Genomic DNA, 20,349 nt, shown 5'->3' on the forward strand with positions numbered 1-20,349 from the left:
TTTGTGCTTTTGTGAATTTCAGCCTAGTATCTGCCAGTTAGCTGAGCAATAAAGTTAAAATGTCCCTATAATATATAGCGTATTTTTTAATTCATGAGGGCTAACCTGTGTATTGAAACAACAGTTTACCATCTCATGCTGATTTTGGGAGCACCATGGGGTTTGAAATTGACGGGATGATGTGGCAGTACCTGGATGCTGAGCTCACACTTGTGCTGACCTCAGCATTGACCTGGAATTATATGTATCACAGTAATATACTATCTTGCCAGTGGGCATAAAAAACATAAAAGGACTGCCCATGGGAAGAACAGTATATCATTACAAAAACATTTCATTTTAGGGCAGAACTGAATTGGGTGGTCAAGAGATTGGCATCGAACGTTCCTACATCACTTTCAAGGACTGCAGCATTCTGAAAATAAGTGCAAGACGACCATAATCATCCCAGTTTTCACCAATTTATCCCAATGTGTGGGTTAAAAAAATAAATCATGGCATACAGATAAGTTTTACTTTTGCTTTTTATTTGACAAATTGGCAGATTCTAAAAATGGATTTCATAAGCGGTCCCTGGACTGTTTTTGTAATACACAAAGGTAAATTCACCAACCCCATGCTCCAAGTCCTGACTTGGCTATAAATAGCCGTTCTTTCATAGTCACTAAGTCAAAATTCTGAAACTCCCTACCTAACAGTGTTGTGGAATTACCTTCACCAAACGGACTACAGCGGTTCAAGAAGGCCCACCACCATCTTCTCAAGGGTAACTAAGAATGGGCAATAAATGCCAACCTTGCTAATGACGCCCATATCCCTAGAACAAATTTAAATAAAGTGGAGAGTTGCGCTCTAAGGGACCCAAGGTCAGAACTAGAGGTACTAAACTGTAGTGCTGATTCTTTGATCCATGCTCCTTTGCCTGCTGAGAGCATAGTAGCAGTGAACTTACCCTTATACTCCAACTTCTAACATCTTTAGGAACACAACTAAACCATCAATGTTCAGTCTATTAACAGGCTATGTAGTCACTAAAAAATAAACACTGTAATTAAAAAAAACTTTATTACCTACTGGTTTTGCCTGTGTCCTTATAAAAATAAAGATCAGTTGATGTGGACTGTTCAAAGGTTAAAAATAAGGTGTGCTTTGTTCCTATAGTATGATTAGTGTGCTCCTGTAAAGTGCAAATGACTGATTCAATGTAAACAGGCAAAGTTCTTATCACACAATGGATAAGCCATTATAGCAGGATAATATAAACAGCGTTAAATGTAGAAACAGAAATGTAGCTTTGCTCCATAAGTTATTATGATAAAGTGTCTGTCATAGGAAGTTATATGTTTGAAAGTAAATATTGTTAAGCATTGTTGCTTGTTTTTCTAGATATGATCTTTTCATGTTTCAGCTGCCACCCAACTTCAAATAACGTCTTTAAAACAGGACACTGAAAAATAGGGTTTTAATCTCTGGATTCTAATGTCAGGGTCACTTACACCTCACCCAGGCATCAAAAAGCCCTTTAAAAAAAATTGAGTGGCACTCATCTTAATTGCTTTTTTTTAAAAAAAGAAAAGTTATTTTCAAAACACCTGTCAGATTTTCTGAGGTGTTTCGATAAGGTGCCATATGAAGGCACATGGTACTAACTGGGTTGTAGGTGCTTAAACAGAGGGATAGCTACAGAACAGAAAGCAAAGAATAGGGATAAATTGTTGGGTTTTTTTGGAATAAGAATACAAGACATTGCCGGGGAATGTAGAAAAGTTAGTGGAGTAGGTAGATTGCTTACAGTTGCAGGTCCATGTACAGAAATGTGAAGTGGTGCATTTTGGAAAAAAAATGAAAGAAATTATACTCTAAAAGACTCTTAACAGAATTGAATCATAGAAAGGTTACAGCACGGAAGGAGGCCATTCAGCCCATCAAGTCCATGCCGGCTCTATGCAAGAGCAATCCAGCTAGTCCCACTCCCCCGGCCTAGCCCCGTAGCCCTGCAAATGTTTTCCTTTCAAGTACTTATCCATTTCCCTTTTGAAGGCCATGATTGAATCTGCCTCCACCACCCCCTCGGGCAGTGCATTCCAGATCCTAACCACTCGCTGCGTAAAAAAGTTTTCCTCATGTCACCTTTGGTTCTTTTGCCAATCACCTTAAATCTATGTCCTCTGGTTCTTGACCCTTGCGCCAATGGGAACAATTTCTCTCTAGCTACTCTGTCTGGGCCCTTCATGGTTTTGAATATCTCTATCAAATCTCCTCGCAAACGTCTCTGTTCCAAGGAGAACAACCCCAGCTTCTCCAGTCTATCCACATAACTAAAGTCAGTCATCGAAAAATAGAAAGATCATGGGGCACAAATACATAAATCTTTAAAGGTGGGGGTGAAGGTAGGAAAGGCCATGAAAAAGACAAATGGGATTCTGATTTTTGTATATAGAGAAAGAATGAACTTGCATTTATATAGCACATTTCATGTCTTCAGCACATCCCAAGGTACTTTATAGTCAATGAATTACTTTTGAAGTGTAATCACTATTATTTTGAAGGCCAATTCATGCACAGAAAAGTCCACAAACAAGAATGAGATAATGACCAGTTAATCTGTTTCTAATGGTGTTGGTTGGGGGATAAATGTTGGCCAGGACACCAGTAGATCTCCACTGCTGTTCTTCAAATAATGCTGTGGGATCTTTTACGTCCACCTGATAATGCAGACGGGGCGTTGGTTTAACGTCTCATCCGAAAGACGGCACCTCTGACAGTGCAGCAATACACTGAAATGTAAATAAAGAAGCATGAAATTTATGTTGAATTTGTATAAAGCATTGGTTAGGTCACAATTAAGAGGTTTTTTTATTCGTTCATAGGATGTGGGCGTCGCTGGCAAGGCCAGCATTTATTGCCCATCCCTAATTGCCCTTGAGAAGGTGGTGGTGAGCCGCCTTCTTGAACCGCTGCAGTCCGTGTGGTGAAGGTTCTCCCACAGTGCTGTTAGGTAGGGAGTTCCAGGATTTTGACCCGGCGACAATGAAGGAACGGCGATATATTTCCAAGTCGGGATGGTGTGTGACTTGGAGGGGAACGTGCTTACTAGCCTGGGCATCCCATTATAGGAAAGATATTAGAACTATGGAAAACATACAGTAAAGATTCAATAGAATAATATAAAGAAACAGTTAAAAACTGGTGCTTCTTCCACTGGACCATCTAATAGAGGTTTTCAAAATTATGAAAAGTTTTGAGAGTAAGTAGTGAAAGATTTGTCTCCATTGCTTGGGAAATTGGTATCAGGGACATAGACACATGATTATCACCAAAAGAATGAACAGGAAATTTAGATCACATTTTTTCACACAATGGGTTATTAGAACATGGATTGCTTTGCCATTAGTGACTATTGAGGCAGTTACTATAACATCATTTAAAAAAGATTGGATAAATATTTCAAAAGGAAGAAAATAAAAGGATATGAGAAAAAGGCAGGGAAGTGGGATTTGAGTAGACAGCTCCATTTGCAGAGCTAACACTGACACAGTTACATTGTGTTGAATGGCTGGCTTTTGTGCCGAGTTCTATAGCAATAAAGTAAGAGGCTCCATTAACAAAATCTATTTGTTTTCAGATTCAGAATGCAAACTCAGTGTAGCCAACAATTGACTCTGCATGTGGCCACTTGCAGTGTAGATTTTTCAGGCTAGCTGCTGAAATGTTGTTGAATGTACAATATCTGCCTGAAACATTAAACATTACTCATCTAACCCCAACTCCACAGCACAACCGCTACTGAATTCAGCAGAACCATGAGACCTGATAGTGGATTTTATCTAAAACAAAAACAGAAAATACTGGAAACACTTGACAGATCAGTTAGCATCGGTGGACCACATGGAGCTTTTTCATCAATCTGTAGGCACAGAACTATAATGTCAAGTTACTGCAGGTACTGGGTATTAAACAGATACATGGGATATTTGGCAATAATATTCATTGTTATATGTTATCACTACACTGAAAGAACATCACTTGTTTTTCTTGGCTTTATCATTTCTTGGTGCAGTACATGGGAAACATCAGCAGGAAATTAAAGTTCATCCTCCAGACCTTCGTCGCACAACAGGATGCTATTACTCAGTCATCTATTTTCTGGCAAATGTTATGATTGTTACATTTAATATATTTTAATACACAGATATACAAAGAGTGGAATGAATGCTGTTCTATAGCATCAGCATATAATTAAATATTTCTTACAAGAACTTGTATTTATATAGTGCCTTTAACGTAGTAAAATGTCCCAAGACACTTCACAGGAACGTTAGCAAACAAAATTTGACACCAAGCCACATAAGGAGATATTAGGACAGGTGACCAAAAACTTGGTCAAAGAGGTAGGTTTTAACGAGTGCCTTAAAGGGGGAGAGAGAGGTAGAGAGGCGGAGATGTTTACAGAGGGAATTCCAGAGCTTAGGGACTAGATAGCCAAAGGCACTGCCGCCAATGGTAGAGTGATTAAAATCGGGGATTTGCAAGAAGCAAGAATTGGAAGAGCGCAGAGATCTTAGAAGGCTATAGGGCTGAAGGAAGTGACAGAGCTAGGGAGGGGCTAGGCCATGGAGGGGCGAAGTTCAGCAATGCAACACTCCACCTACTAAAAATTCCTTCCATTAGGAAAGCTATGTTTCTGAATAAATCACTTCCTGATATAGATGAGAGGCTACTACTGCAGGATTTGACAGAAAAGGCTAATTTATTGAACTTTTCACACATTGTTCAATAATGCAAGGCATTTGCCTCACATCTCAGAGCACCACGTACGAATCTCAAAATGGAACACAAGTTTAGTCAGAAAACATCAGCCATCTTTTTGGCAGCCTTGCTTAAAATTTCAGCGGCTGGAACAATTCCAAATTAACCTTTGCCTCCACCATTGCTCTATTCTCCTGGTCACTATGTGGCTCTGTACAGCTCAACAACTTAGACTAACTTGAACTTTAACTCTTAGGCTGAACTCAACTATGGATCTCCAACATGAACCATGGTGTTGCTTCTTTATTCTTCTGGCCAGAAGTGCTACCTGATACTTACATGATCTCATTTCAACAGCACTGATTACTTTGCTTACCTGCTGGATCCGAGGGCACAGAATGTGGAGTAATGGAATTCTAATGTGCAGATTCTCATAGTTGTCACTAATTAATGTACTACACTCAAATAGATAGGGCCAATCATGATTAAATCTGATAAGCACCATCATGTCACAATATTTTTTTTCAAAACATCAATGAATTATAATTCAACTAGAATAATTTACAACAGGCCAATTATACCAAGACTATTATTCCACAGCAGAGATAAAGAAGACATGCAAGATAAAACTGCATTCAGATGTTTCTCTCTTATTCCAATAAAGATTACTCAAGGTCTAAGGTCAGAATCTGGCTCAAAGTTTTGTAGCAAAGATGAGAGGTTAAGATAACTAAGTCCGCAGGCAGCAAAGTGTGTTGGACTAGACATGCTGCATCATGGAGAGAAAAAAACAGATGTGCAACCGTAACTTCACCAGCCACGGCATTCATTCATATACATGGAAATCAATAATGATAAATTGCACATGTGAAATAATGCTTAATGATCAGCAGCAGAAAATGGTATATGAAAATTCATTTATAGGAGGCACTTAAGAGTCTACTCAATATGCAGTGACAGGATAAATAGAAAAAGGCAAAGACAATGAGCTCTGGGTATTCTTTCACTAAAGCCTGTCATAACTGATGGTGAAAAAACTGCTGTAACTCGTCATCACATCATCACGAGTGACGTGTCCGATATTTTCTATTTCCCATTTTGTTTTAAATAAGCAATATAAAAAGTATGCTGAGCGTGTACTGTCTGATTGGCTGGACCCAAGCAATTGGCCCTGTACTATTTTACTGCATTAATTTCATCGCACGCTACAAGTGTCAGAGATGGATGGATGAATTTATACAATGTATAGTAATTTTAAATATTTAATGTGAATAAATCTGTCTGAAAGTGCGTTACACTTTCATATTATGTGCTAGCATGCACATTGTTATATCCAAATCCTACTAGACTTGTAGACTTACTAAATGCTGCCACAATAATGTGTCTCATGAAAAAATAATGAGTCTTATAAAAGGCCTTTGCTCCAATAGCAGCTGCCACAGGTCATTATCAGTTAAAACCGTTGTATTCCTTAAAAATGCAGAAAAATGACATTCAAGTTACAGAGGTTTGAATTTAAATAAGACCGTCAAAAGAAACACATCAAAAAATAATTTAGAAGATGAATGTTCAAATCTGAAACTGAAAACCAGACTTTCCTCAGACAGCTAATCTATTCTGTAATTTACTGACATTGTCTGGTGGTAAATGTTCCATAGATTCAACAATTGCTAATGGTTTTATGGAAGTTGGGCTGCACTGTACTGCTAAGCTAGCCTGACAGTTGGTAGGCCTGAACATATTCACTCAGCCACTTAACAAGGTTTTTTCCCTAATTCAAATACAGCAATTCAAATTAAGAGCTTTATTATAGTTCCCTATTTTCCATTTATTTTCTCACAGGAGATGGTCTAAATTTCAGATGGCAACACGATTAGCACCAACACCATTCCATGATTAGTCAATACAATGCATTTGCTAGAAATCAAGCTGACAATCTAATTTACTTTACCTCCCCAACTACAGAATAATGCTGAGGAAGCGACTTGATTAAACTCACTGCTTAACAGTAGCAGGTAAACTAAAGGGGCAGAGCCTAGAGATAAAAAACCTCTGTTCTGCTCTGGTTGGCAGCTTAGCAATTTGCTACCTGTGTTCCTGAGGCATTTGTCAAATTATTTTCCAGATCTAGGTAAACACGAAACACCACTCCTTGCAAACTTTATTTATCTCAACAAGCAGAAACACTCCAGCACCTGTGACATTGATTTATGTTTGAACATGCTTTTTCCATTAGTGCAACAGAACATCGCAAAATATTTGAGAAGAAAAAAAGATAGAATTCCTGGGATTCCCATGGGGAGAAATTTAGGAGAACCTGGCGCAGTGTAATTACCATGTGCACAAATAGCGAGGTCCAAGAAGCCCCGGATATTGGGGCTCAGACTTCATTAGACTGACAATGCCGCTGTTAGAAGAGGCCATGCAGGTAAGTACTGCAAGTTCTTATCCACACGTAAGTGATCGGAGATCGGGGGAAGAGGTGGGGTGGTGGAAGATCGGGGGCTGAAGGGCATCATGATTGGGCCATTTGCGGGGAGACGATTGGAGCTTGGGAGGGGGAGTGGATTTCGGGAAAGGGGAAATCGGGCCTCGGGCGGGGGATCGAATCGCGATTGGGGGGGAGGGGAGGGAGAGATCGAGAGATCGCGGGGGGGGGGGGGGGGTGGGAGGGAGAGATCGAGAGATCGCGGGGGGGGGGGGGGGGGGGGAGGTCGGGCATGGGCAGGGGGGAAATCGCGATCTGTAGTTGAGGGTAGGGCAATATCGGAGGTGGCGGCCAGGGCCTGGAGGCCGGGGCTGTCAGTTCCTGCAGCATTCAGAATGATGATTGTGGGAAGTAACTTACCTTTTTTTTAATGCTCGGGTTGGTTTCCCTGCCCCTGCCATGGCTGCCTCAGGGCAAACCAATATTGGAGCGGGGACCTGAAACAAGCATTAGGCCCATTGTTTGCATTTGCAAACAGCCTAATGCCAACTACAGGGTGGGTAAAGAATGCTTCTTGTTTGACCTTACTCAATATGGCGAGCGGCGCACTTCCAGTCAAAAATGTGCGTGCACTTCCTGCCCGCCATTTTGGAGTCTTTTTTCAGGTGCTATGCGGCCCAATTTAACCCCCGAGTTTAGCGGATATCTCTCCATCAAAGCGCCAGGCATACTGCGTACCTCAAACACAGATCTTGTATTCTAATTTCTTTCTTGATTAGTTGACTTATTAGGAGATTAATTTGTTGTATATCTAATTAAAATAAAGTTTGTTCTTTGCATTGCTGACAAACTCTTTTGCAAGTTAGGACGTGGAGGCATGGGAGTGTGTCAATACTTGCAGTGGGTTCCTTAAACAGAAAAATTTGAAATCCACAGTTCTAAAGATGCAGTACCAAACCAGATGAGGTAAACGATAGTTTGCATTTGCACTGTTTTATCAATAATTCTGCAAAAGTCACATACAAAATAGAAACAGAAAGAACTTTAAAGTTTACAAAGGAGCTAGGAAATCTTTCCCTATCGAGATATACAAGATAATGACTGAGGATTCAATATTGGCTGACACTAACATTTGTAAAGTAGATTTTGTTTGGATATTTTAAGAATGCTCATCTTTCAGTTGCACATGATTGTAACATAAGAACATAAGAAACAGGAGCAGGAGTTGGCCATGCGGGCCCTCGAGCCTGCTCTGCCATTCAATAAGATCACGGCTGATCTTCGACCTCAACTCCACTTTCCCGCCCGATCTCCATGTCCCTTGATTCCCTTAGAATCCAAAAATCTATTGATCTCAAACTTGAATAATGACTGAGCATCCACTTCTCCCTGGGGTACAGAATTCCAAAGATTCACAACTCAGTGAAGAAATTTCTCCTGATCTGAGTCCTAAATGGCCGACCCCTTATCCTGAGACTACACCCCCTTGCGATAAAGGCCAACATACCATTTGCCTTCCTAATTGCTTGCTGTGTGCATTGCAAATCAATCCAGAGTAAATGCATTTCATTTTATTTTATAGCCATCGTTATGAAGTTAACAAATGCATCTGTAAACAACAGTGTGATCTAACCAAAGCAGCAGCTGCCTCAAGCAAGAACAGTCTTAGTGACCTGACTTCTACTGTCTACTGCCACAAACTTTCACTAAATCAGCACACACATACACAAAATGACAGGTGTTATGACTTTAGCAGCAACCCATGCTTTGGTCAAGTCACCGTTAGTCCATTTATATACAGTAAATCCTCACAAGTCTGTCAAAAATGTCTTTGATCACATAAGACACTTAAGTTTTACCATGAAAATGATCAGTAATACTGAGGGCTGCTTTGTGATGGAACTCAGACATGGACATTCTGCACCTTCAAGTTTAAGGTATAACTTGTTTCATTGTAATGAAACAAAACTGCAGATTTGGGGAAATGAATACTCACCAAAACCTCCAACGTACTCGATCCTATCTTTTCTGTCTTCAGTCACAATTTTATTGCTTTTATACGCTTTATATTTGCATAAGGGAAAAAGTCAATAGGTTCTACTTACCTTATTGCTTCTACTGAGAAATGGTTAATATTGCCTTTTGACCATTTTCAATTTTGCATTACAATAAAGGAGAAAACAGCAGTAGGAAAATAAATTAATGTGACAACATTTACAATTGGTATTTAAAAAGTGTGATGGTTACAGTAACACTATAAATCCGATCAACAGGCAGCAATCTGGATGCTCAATAAAAAGTAGTCATCCAGATCTGAGGTTCTTTCATTGTGTCATTTTTATTCTTTACTTTTTTTAAAATATAGATTTGAAGTAATATCAGTTCCTTCTTAGTTTATGATAAAAATGTTATATTTTAACTATTAAGAAACTTCAACTTATACTTTGGCAAGACTACAGTAAAGTACACCCTTATCATTAAATGTCATTAGACTGAAGAGGCATATTTTTTAATGTCACTTTTTCCACATAATGCTATAAAAATAAATAATTATGCAATATGGGAAGCAATCACTGGAGGCATGCAAGATTCTGATTGTAATTTCACATTCACAATATTAAATCAGGTTTCAAATATGGAGACAAAGCATGAGACAGATTAGGATTTTGTAGAATTGTACTCTGGTTAAAACTCTATCTGTATTACCCCTGCTGCCTGGCCTGTTGCGACTCCTGGAACGACTACGTTGTCTCTGAAGACGTGACCTTCCCAACAGTCTGTAGTAATAGGATGGACGTCCAGAGGTTTTTCTGCTGTTAACTGACATTTTGTCATCTGTTTCTTTGTCAGTAATTTCTTCAATCTGTACAAATCAATCCCCTCAGCGCTGAAAGTCCTTCATTAGGGTTAATGCGCAAGACAATATTCCTTAACAGAAATTTTTAAATTGCAAGCTTGCCCAAGCTTGTTGTTAGTCATACTTCTGCACTACTCTGAGAAGATAAGCTTGTTGCATTTGGAAACTGAATGCTGTTAGCATTCTTTGGACCAGAGAACAAAAGTTGAGCTTTATAAAATCCTGAACTGGAGTCCTTCCATTCACATTGAGACAGCTTATACCGTTGCAAAAGAATAAAACATATCAGACATTCATATCCCAGTGCTAAGTTTCATTGTAAATATACTACTTGCACAAATGTCCATTTTATCACAGTCTACCAAGTATTAAACTAAAACATTAACATGTTACAAGTAGTTGCACTGTAGGAATCTATTCCAGGTTTTCAAAGAATACGTGGGGCCCATGCTAAGTTAAAGGCAGTACGGAAATGAGCCAATCAAGTTAACATTAGATGAGTTCAGGTCAAATAAGCAAGTTCACAGCTGGACAACAGATGAATCCAATTTCATACTGGAATAAAAGCTGAACTTTGGAATATGCTCTAGCCCTCAGCACTGAAATTCACATTGAGTAATGAAGTTTTATAAGCAAATCAGGAAGTTCAATATTCAATACTAGTTTATGTTATTTGCTTTGCCTGTGGGGAATACTGAAGGTGAATAAGGTAAACCATACAGCCTTACTCATAAAAAAAAACCATAAGTGTCTTACTTACAGTTACATATTTTCACTGTACGTGCTGCAGTTTATTGTGTTATTTCATTCTTTGTGGGTTGCACAATTTCTCATCACTGGATAAAAAAATAAGTTTTCTTTTATTAGAGTGAAAATTAATGCATGTTGACAGGGGTAGAGGAAAAAAGAGTATTTACAAAAAAAAACAAAATGCGAATGAATTAGGTACATGTTCATTCATAGGAACAGGAGTAGGCCACTCAGCCCCTCAAACCCACTCCACCATTTGATAAGATCATGGCTGATCTGTGATCTAACTCCATATACCTGCCTTTGGCCCATATCCCTTAATACCGTTGGTTGGCAAAAAGTTATATCTCAGATTTAAAATTAGCAATTGAGCTAGCATCAATTGCCAATTATATTTACAACATATCCAACATTGTCAATAATTGCAAATAGCTGCTTTTCTTTAGATTTTCTTCTTTTACATTTTCCAAGTAAAAAAAACTGCAAAATGTTACAAGGCATAAACAATTGTCCACAAATCAATGTCCACAAGTGACTGGAAAAACTCTATGCTTTATATGGAAACTTGTAAGTAAAATGTCAATTCAAGACAGGAAGGCACATTTGGTTCAATAGCTTTCCGGTTGCCAATGGAAACGGGATTTTCAGGAAGTGTCAATTCTCAAAGACAGGAATCGTACAGCTATACTTTTCACAAAATTTCAGTTTAGGAATGTTTAAGAGGTAAAGTTTTGCCTCAGGTCAGCAGTGTAAATCTGAAAGCAGATTAACCAAGACAGAATTGACAACTTATGAACAGGAAGGAATTCAAAAAAGGTAAAAGGCCAAAATCTTATATTTGCTAAGAGTCTTTTCACTCTCCCCTGTGTAGTGCACAAATCTGATAGACACTGTCGGCTGCTGCCTCCAGGCTAAGAAATTCCTTTGAAGCTGAAAATTGTTTTCCTGTGGCTATCAGTTTATTAGACACCTGCAAACAACATTACTTTAAAATTATTTTTAAACAGTAACAGCCCACAGCGCTGTAATTAAAACACAATCAACAGCATATGGTCATAATTTTATTAGCACATCTCCATACTATTTCAATGACTCCAATTTTCTGACTTAGTCTACATTATTGTTAAGGGATGGCTCATTTGCTGCATAAATCCAACTACATTGTACAAAATATTTTGAAAAAGTATTTACACAGGATATCTTTTTTAATGAAATTTTAATATTTTATATTACCAAGGTGAGGAATGTTAGTGCTGAGAAATGGGAACTCTTCCCACGTCAGGATCTCACTGTCAGCATCAAGCGCTCCCTGTTAAGTATACCACAGCTGGATGCAGAGTAAAGCTCCTTCTACTCTGCCCAACAATGTTCCTCAGCCCCAACCTCACTAGAGCACTATTTACTGCACCAGCATGACTTCTTTCCATTCTCCACACCAGCCATCCTGCAGCCTCTCTGAGTAACACTGCCAATTGGTGTTGAATTAGGGACAGTTTTGTGCTATGTGCCAATGCCCACAAGGAACTGGATTGAGGTTGCCCAAATTCATTTCATAGGACCCTTATACACAGGCCTGGAATTTTCTGCATATCTTAAGCAGGACAGGATTTCTGCCCGTCACAAGAATACGCGTCTGATCCTGACTCATTTTCCTGGGCCAGAGTAATTTTTAATTTTTTCGCAGTTTCCCCAACCTCTCCTGGGGAATCCGCCAGGAGTGGGTGCAAAGAATGCAGGAGGGTGTAGTGTGCAGAAGGTTCTCTGTACTGCCTGTTACACTTTTTTTTATTAAATGGACAGTTTATTTTAAAATCGTTCTGCGATTGACTACGATAGGCTTTTACGTTTAAAATTTATATAGCCTTTTGTTACCCACAACAATACTGGATGCCAGGGACAACCAAGCATCCCTTTCATCCAGTGATGCTATGGCACAAATGATGGAATATTTTTTTAAATTCATTCATGGGATGTGGGCGTCGCTGGCAAGGCCAGCATTTATTGCCCATCCCTAACTGCCCATGAGAAGGTGGTGGTGAGCTGCCTTCTGGAATCGCTGCAGTCCGTGTGGTGAAGGTTCTCCCACAGTGCTGTTAGTTAGGGAGTTCCAGGATTTTGACCCAGCGACAATGAAGGAACGGCAAAATAATTCCAAGTCGGGATGGTGTGTGACTTGGAGAGGAACGTGCAGGTGGTGTTGTTCCCATATGCCTGCTGCCCTTGTCCTTCTAGGTGGTAGAAGTCACGGGTTTGGGAGGTATTATCGAAGAAACCTTGGCGAGGTTGCTGCAGTGCATCTTGTAGATGGTACACACTGCAGCCACGGTGCGCCGTTGGTGAAGGGAATGAATGTTTAGGTGGTGGATGGGGTGCCAATCAAGCGGACTGCTTTGTCCTGAATCGTGTCGAGCTTCTTGAGCGTTGTTGGAGCTGCACTCATCCAGGCAAGTGGAGAGTATTCCATCACATTCCTGACTTGTGCCTTGCAGTTGATGGAAAGGCTTTGGGGAGTCAGGAGATGAGTCACTCATCATGGAATATCCAGCATCTGACCTGCTCTCGTAGCCACAGTATTTATGTGGCTGGTCCAGTTAAGTTTCTGGTCAATGGTGACCCCCAGGATGTTGATGGTGGGGGATTCAGCAATGGTAATGCCACTGAATGTCAAGGGGAGGCGGTTAGACTCTCTCTTGTTGGAGATGATCATTGCCTGGTACTTGTCTGGCACAAATGTTACTTGCCACTTATCAGCCCAAGCCCTGGATGTTGTCCAGGTCTTGCTGCATGCGGGCTCGGACTGCTTCATTATCTGAGGGGTTGCGAGTGGAACTGAACACTGTGCAATCATCAAACATCCCCATTTCTGACCTTATGATGGAGGGAAGGTCATTGATGAAGCAGCTGAAGATGCTTGGGCCTAAGACACTGCCCTGAGGAACTCCTGCAGCAACGTCCTGGGGCTGAGATGATTGGCCTCCAACAACCACTACCATCTTCCTTTGTGCTAGGTATGTCTCCAGCCACTGGAGAGTTTTCCCCCTGATTCCCATTGACTTCAATTTTACTAGGGCTCCTTGGTGCCACACTCAGTCAAATGCTGCCTTGATGTCAAGGGCAGTCACTCTCACCTCACCTCTGGAATTCAGTTCTTTTGTCCATGTTTGGACCAAGGCTGTAATGAGGTCTGGAGCCAAGTGGTCCTGGCAGAACCCAAACTGAGCATCGGTGAGCAGGTTATTGGTGAGTAAGTGCCGCTTGATAGCACTGTCGACGACATCTTCTATCACTTTGCTGATGATTTGAGAGTGGACTGATGGGCGGTAATTGGCTGGATTGGATTTGTCCTGCTTTTTGTGGACAGGACATACCTGGGCAATTTTCCACATTGTCAGGTAGATGCCAGTGTTGTAGCTGTACTGGAACACCTTGGCTAGAGGCGCGGCTTGTTCTGGAGCACAAGTCTTCAGCACTACAGCTGGGATGTTATCGGGGCCAATAGCCTTTACTGTAACCAGTGCACTCAGCCGTTTCTTGATATCACGTGGAGTGAATCGAATTGGCTGAAGACTGGCTTCTGTGATGGTGGGGATATCGGGAGGAAGCAGAGATGGATCATCCACTCGGCACTTCTGGCTGAAGATGGTTGCAAATATATGTTGGATGAGATATTTTCATCATTTGCACACCATAACAAAATGCCCTTGCATGGGCAAAATGATTAAACACCCCCATCATGTTGGCGTGAAATTCCAGAAGAGGTGGCGGAAAGCAGGATGAAATCAGTGTAACTCCAGCAGAAAATCTAGGCCAGAGCGAGTAAATTAACGTTATTAAAAGTAGGGATGAATACCACATATACTTGGCAACCGTTTTCAGAACCAAACAATGCCAAACGTCAAAAGCTTATACTGCAAAACCTCAAAATGTTATGCTTGTGGAAGTAACCACATTAGTTACTACCGAGGATTACGGTATTAAAATTAGACTATTATCTATTCTTTTAAATCAGTAAAATATTTACCCAAGGTTGCACAGTAGTCCCAGATTACCATCAATGCCTTGGAAAGAAAAGTCTCTTTCTGCATGAGAAGCTGCAAACTCAAAAAAAAAATCTTAATAACCAATATAAAGCGAATTTACTGAAAACTTTACCAACTCCTTCCAACTCTGGGGTAGATTTTCTGCCTATTCATGGCCAATGGGCAATGTCTCCTATTACCAGGTATAAAGAGATAACTAACTATTCAGTAAGCATGCGCACTGGGAAATTATTAAATATATATAATTAAAATATTTGTAGGATATGCAAAAAAATTCCATTTTCTCAGAAGCTGGAAGAACAGCAGCAGGCTGTGGTATCTGTGATAGGTTAGACATTATTGAAAACTTCATCTAGAATTCACTATACTTCCTCCAACATATGCCGCATTTGGTTGCTGTTAGAAGTACCATGGCTACTGTCGCACAGATTCATGAGTAACTAGCTCAGTAGTCAGACAGTCAATCAACACAAAAAAATGAAACCCAGTTTCATCTGTACCACTTATGTTACAATGTGTATGGTACAAAACAGTTATGCCTAACAATTTATTTATTTTGAAAGTATTGTCATGGGAACATGAATTAATGGGGAAGAAATTCCACTCGTGACTGTTTCTAGATCTGCTACCCTTCAGCTTTCCAAATAAAAATTCCAACAAATGAAGTAGTGCCTGGCAGTCCTCAGAGTTGAACCTACGACCTGACTGTGAAAGGAGTACCAAAATCCAATACACTAATGACCATTTAATACTGCATTCCAAACGTGTGCAATTAGTCTTCTCAACGGGCGCTGTAACTTCAGCGGAAAATCAAGGGAAACCCCCGGATAATCTGTGAGACCAGGGTTTCTGCCGATCTTCCACTGAAGGTACTGCAACTGATCAGGAGAACCTCCAAACCGACCCCCACCCCGACCCCCACCCCTGCGGAAACTGTCAATACATGTTGTTAAAATTGGATAGCCAGGTGGTGAAGGATGGAATTCTAGAGTCTGGTCTTTAGTTATTTCCAAGCCTTCATTCACAGAGATTCCCCTTAACACACACCACACCCGAGCTAAGCTCTCCTATAAAAAGGACACAAGAGATCCCCAATTGACACACACCACCTGAATACAATTAACACTAATTGATATAAATCATACAATTAACAGATTCCCTTCTCTCTCTTTAAATAAAAAAATTAAACTTTATGTGTACAATACAAACAAAAATTTCAAAAATCCAGAACTTCCACACTCTTTACAACTTATACTATTCACAACATTACATTGTGAGGCGACCCTTCTCCAGAACCCCTAATAATTTCTTCATACATGTACCTCTTTTAGTAAAACAACCCGACAGCTGATAGCTTGAATCCACCCATTTAATTTTAGAGATTTGCTTTCTCTCCAGCATTTGTTTCAAGCCAGCAAGGTCAATCTGTAATCTTTTCTCACTCACACATTTTTTGTAGAGTGTACATTATCCCACAATGAACGATTGTCTACATAACCTTCAATGGGTATCCTATCTTCAGTACTCCCATTGTACAGGATGTCACTCAAAATATTTGCCAAATAGAATCCCATATCCACTGAGTCGACAAGAGCCAGCGTTTTAATAACCCTTTTTATTTTCTTAGCTTTCCAAGCTAAAGGACAACATTTCCCATTCTCACCTATAAGAAACACTATGAAACCAGCTGCACTAGAATATCCATCAGGAAGATTAGCATGTGAAGCATCGCCAAAGATAACTAGCTTCATTTTCTTTGAGTCACCCAAGAATGGGAACTTAAGTACACATTTAACCATATTTAATTTTTGTAATGTTTTATTTGCCCGTAAAACATTCTTTACTATGGGATGTTTCATTGAAGTACTTAACTCCAACACATCAAAACTAGCATCTGGTCTAGTCTGAGTGCACAGCCAGTTTAACTGCCAATCAAGCTTTGTAATTGCTCTGTCTCTTCTTATGACCTAGTATGGGACGGGAGTAACACTCTCTCAATAGGACTGTTGATTTAAAGTTATACCACTCTGCTTAATATCTAAGCCAATATCTTTAAAAGCCTCACAGGCCTGACCCCTAATTTTAAATTCTACTCTAATCTTATTAATGACGAATCTCAAATTCTGCAGTACCACCCCATAAGAAATAATCAACATGCATCATGAAGATGCCTGAAAGTTTTCTGTTATGGTACCAATAAAACATTGCAGGATCTGCTTTTAGTTGAACACTACCTATTTTCAGCAAAAAAACAGATCTCACCAAAAAATACCATACTCTGAAAGCATCATTCAGGCCATAGGTGCATTGGTTTAGTTTCCACAGTTATCTTTCCGCACCTGCTGCCACTTCAGGCGGTTTCAAAAACACTTCTCTCTGAAAAGTAACTCCCTGTAGAAATGCAGCTTTTATGTCAGTTGACCTACAATCCCATGAAAATGTTGCCTAAAGAGACAAAAAGATTTTTCAGGATTACTTTCCAGCAGTGGAAGAATCCACTCAAACATCTGTATCACCCAGTTTCTCTTCAAAACCCCTAGCTGCCAACCTCGTTTTAGCCTTATAAGTCCCATCTGCAAAGACTTTTTCAGTACAAATCAATCTATGCAACAAAGCTGGTTGACCCTTATCTGTTACCTCAGAATAAACTCCAAATTCTTTCCAACTATCTAACTCCCTTTGTTTTGCCTCTCTTACTCATTTATCCTCAAGTTTATTGGCAACCACCAAAACTTCACGATCATGAGGACTTCTGCTTCTAGTTCTGATACATGACTGTTCTGTGGTCTTTGTTTCATTGTCTGACCTAGTCAAGCTACATCCTCTACTTCCACTTCTATGTCTGTAGGGATTACTACTGAGAGATCTCCTTCTTTCATCTCTAATTCGTGATCGTTTTCTGACGAGATTCACTTCCGGACTCCCTATCACTACTTGTACTCAGCTTTCGTACTCCCCACTCTTTTACCCCATTCTGCCAGTCCATGGACCTCGCTTCATTACCATCATCCTGAACATTCAACCAAAATTTAAACCTACCAGTTGCTTTGCCTGCATGTCCCAAAATTGTTGCATCCCTCCATTCATTAGTCCCTTCTGAAATATATGTCACTCGTGTCCCCACTTTGGGTAACTATTCTGTCGATGTGATAGCTGTGTCATGTGTTTCTTGATCACTGACATTACCACTGTCCAGCCCTTGATCTACCTCATTCTGTACCTCAGGAACCTCATCAAAACAATCATGAACATTGGAGGCACAAGGAGCCTCGTTTACTTCTATCAACTGCTCCGACTCTGAGATTTTATAATTCATTCCAATTAATCGTGAGGAATGAGCCTTAACAGTTTGATTGCCATGTTGGACAAGTACTGTCTTACCATCACGATCTATTACCCTACCAGGGTTTTCCATTCCCTATAGAATCATAGAAAGTTTTGATACAGGAGGCCATTTGGCCCATCGTGTCCGTGCCAACCGAAAAAGAGCTATCCAGCTTAATCCCACTTTCTGGCTCTTGGTCCGTAGCCCTGTAGGTTATGGCACTTCAAGTGCACATCCAAGTATTTTTTAAATGAGTTGAGGGTTTCTGCCTCTACCACCCTTTCAGGCGTTGAGTTCCAGACCCCCACCACCCTCTGGGTGAAAAAATTTCTCCTCCATTCCTGTCTAATCCTTCTACCAATTACTTGAAACCCATGCCCCCGGTCACTGACCCCTCTGCTAAGGGAGGTAGGTCCTCCCTATCCACTCTATCTAGTCCCGACATAATTTTATATACTGCAATTAAATCTCCCCTCAACCTCCTTTGTTCCAAAGAAAAACAACCCAGCTTATCCAATCTTTTCTCATAGCTAAAATTCTCCAGTCCTGGCAACATCCTCGTAAATCTCCTCTGTACCCTCTCTAGTGCAATCACATCTTTCCTGTAATGTGGTGACCAGAACTGTACACAGTACTCAAGCTGTGGCCTAATCAATGTTTTATACATACCCGATGACCCTCTCATTTATAGTATACCAAATCTCCTGAATTGAACTCTGTCTCAGATGGTCTAATATGATGCCTCAATGCTCTACAAATTTTCTCTGATAACTCAGCCTTGATAAAAGCCTGTCTCCCTGCATGCATAGCATTTAAATGCTCAGAAAAAATGGCACTGATTGTGGTACCCTCGAGAGCTGGAGGATTATCACAAAGAACAGAAGGTAATTTGGGATTGCGCCCATAGACCAGTTGGTAAGGACTATATCCTCCAACCATCTGAAGAGAATTCTTTGCATGAACTGCCATGCTAGGGCAGTTGACAATTTACACTTTGTCCGATCAGCCAAAATTTTATGCGCCATGCTATCAATCACAGCATGATTCCTTTAACAAAGACCATTGCTAAAAGGGCTCTCAGCTGCTGGATTCATGTCAATTATATTCATATTCTCACACATATCTCTGAACTCCGCATTAGTGAATTCACCTCCGTTATCAGTCAAAAACTTTGCTGGTGTCCCAAGTCCAGTCCCTATCCATTTTCCATAATTTTATCTAGAATAACCTTCTTCTCCTTACTACATATTAGTATAGAAATATTAAATCTCGTAGTCAAGTCAATAAAATGTAAGATGAAAACATTTCTGTCTTTGTCCCATACCTTTAGATCCATGGCAACTACCTCGTTAAAGTCACGTGCTAATGGAACACTTATGATAGGACATAAGGGCGTCCGTCTGTACTCTTTGCAGATTTTACAGTTCTCACTAATCTCTTCTATGAGCCTCGTATATTCCTCATCAACCAGACCTGCATCTTTTAGCAAGATCTTTAAACGCTGACAAGTAGGGTGAGCAAATTGTCCATGTGACTTTAAAACAATTTGTTTTTTTCTCTCTTATCCTTATCGCCTGATGCCATTAATACTTGCCGAACACGCTGATGAGAAACGTCAGGTTTTAATAAGGGGATACAATAATGCCTTGACTGGGTAAACTGCAAATCAACAGATTTCCCAAAAATGATTGCCTCATCATGTTCCATGTCAAGTTTCATTTTTGCCTTTTTCATGCAAGGTTTAACCAAAAACATAGGTATCTCACTAGAGGCTACATCCGTACTTATAAAATGGCTTACTCCAGCTATCTTACATGGAATTATCACTCTTGAGTGACCTCATCTCCAACCCTAAAACATGTAGAACTTTTATATTCCTTAACCTTGCTTCGATCCTCACTACTTAGTGAATCAAGATAACATTTTAACCCAATCTACCCCACATACAGTTGAAGTACATGCCCTAACATTGCACAATTAAAGGAATCCGTGACTAATACATTCATCACAGGATTAAAACTCCTTGTGACCAGTATAATCTGTTCATGTTCATCATTATCTTCATCCTCTTCCTCAGAACTACCTTCTTCATGCATCATTTCAAAGACCATGCATCTTCGTTCTAGGCAATTTGCCTCATAATGATACTTAGAGTCACATCTAAAGCATCTCCTGATTTTTCCTTGGGCATTCCTGGAAT

At 40.1% G+C, this 20,349-nt stretch overlaps 1 protein-coding gene across 4 annotated transcripts in view; it reads right to left on the minus strand.

The window, feature by feature from the left end:
• Positions 1–10,130, minus strand: part of dab2ipb (DAB2 interacting protein b) — a 278,946-nt gene extending 268,816 nt beyond the window's left edge. For all 4 annotated transcript variants that reach the window (XR_010958133.1, XM_067969754.1, XM_067969756.1 and 1 more), the window contains exon 1: positions 9,884–10,130. Coding sequence is in view for 3 of the 4 variants with exons in the window: in XM_067969754.1 (XP_067825855.1) it covers positions 9,884–10,004 (121 nt within the window). In the remaining variant the exon portion in view is untranslated. The remainder of the gene's footprint in view (positions 1–9,883) is intronic.
• Positions 10,131–20,349: the final 10,219 nt, after the last annotated feature.

This window comes from Heptranchias perlo, chromosome 31 (assembly GCF_035084215.1).
Source record: "Heptranchias perlo isolate sHepPer1 chromosome 31, sHepPer1.hap1, whole genome shotgun sequence".
Classification (NCBI taxonomy): domain Eukaryota; kingdom Metazoa; phylum Chordata; class Chondrichthyes; order Hexanchiformes; family Hexanchidae; genus Heptranchias; species Heptranchias perlo.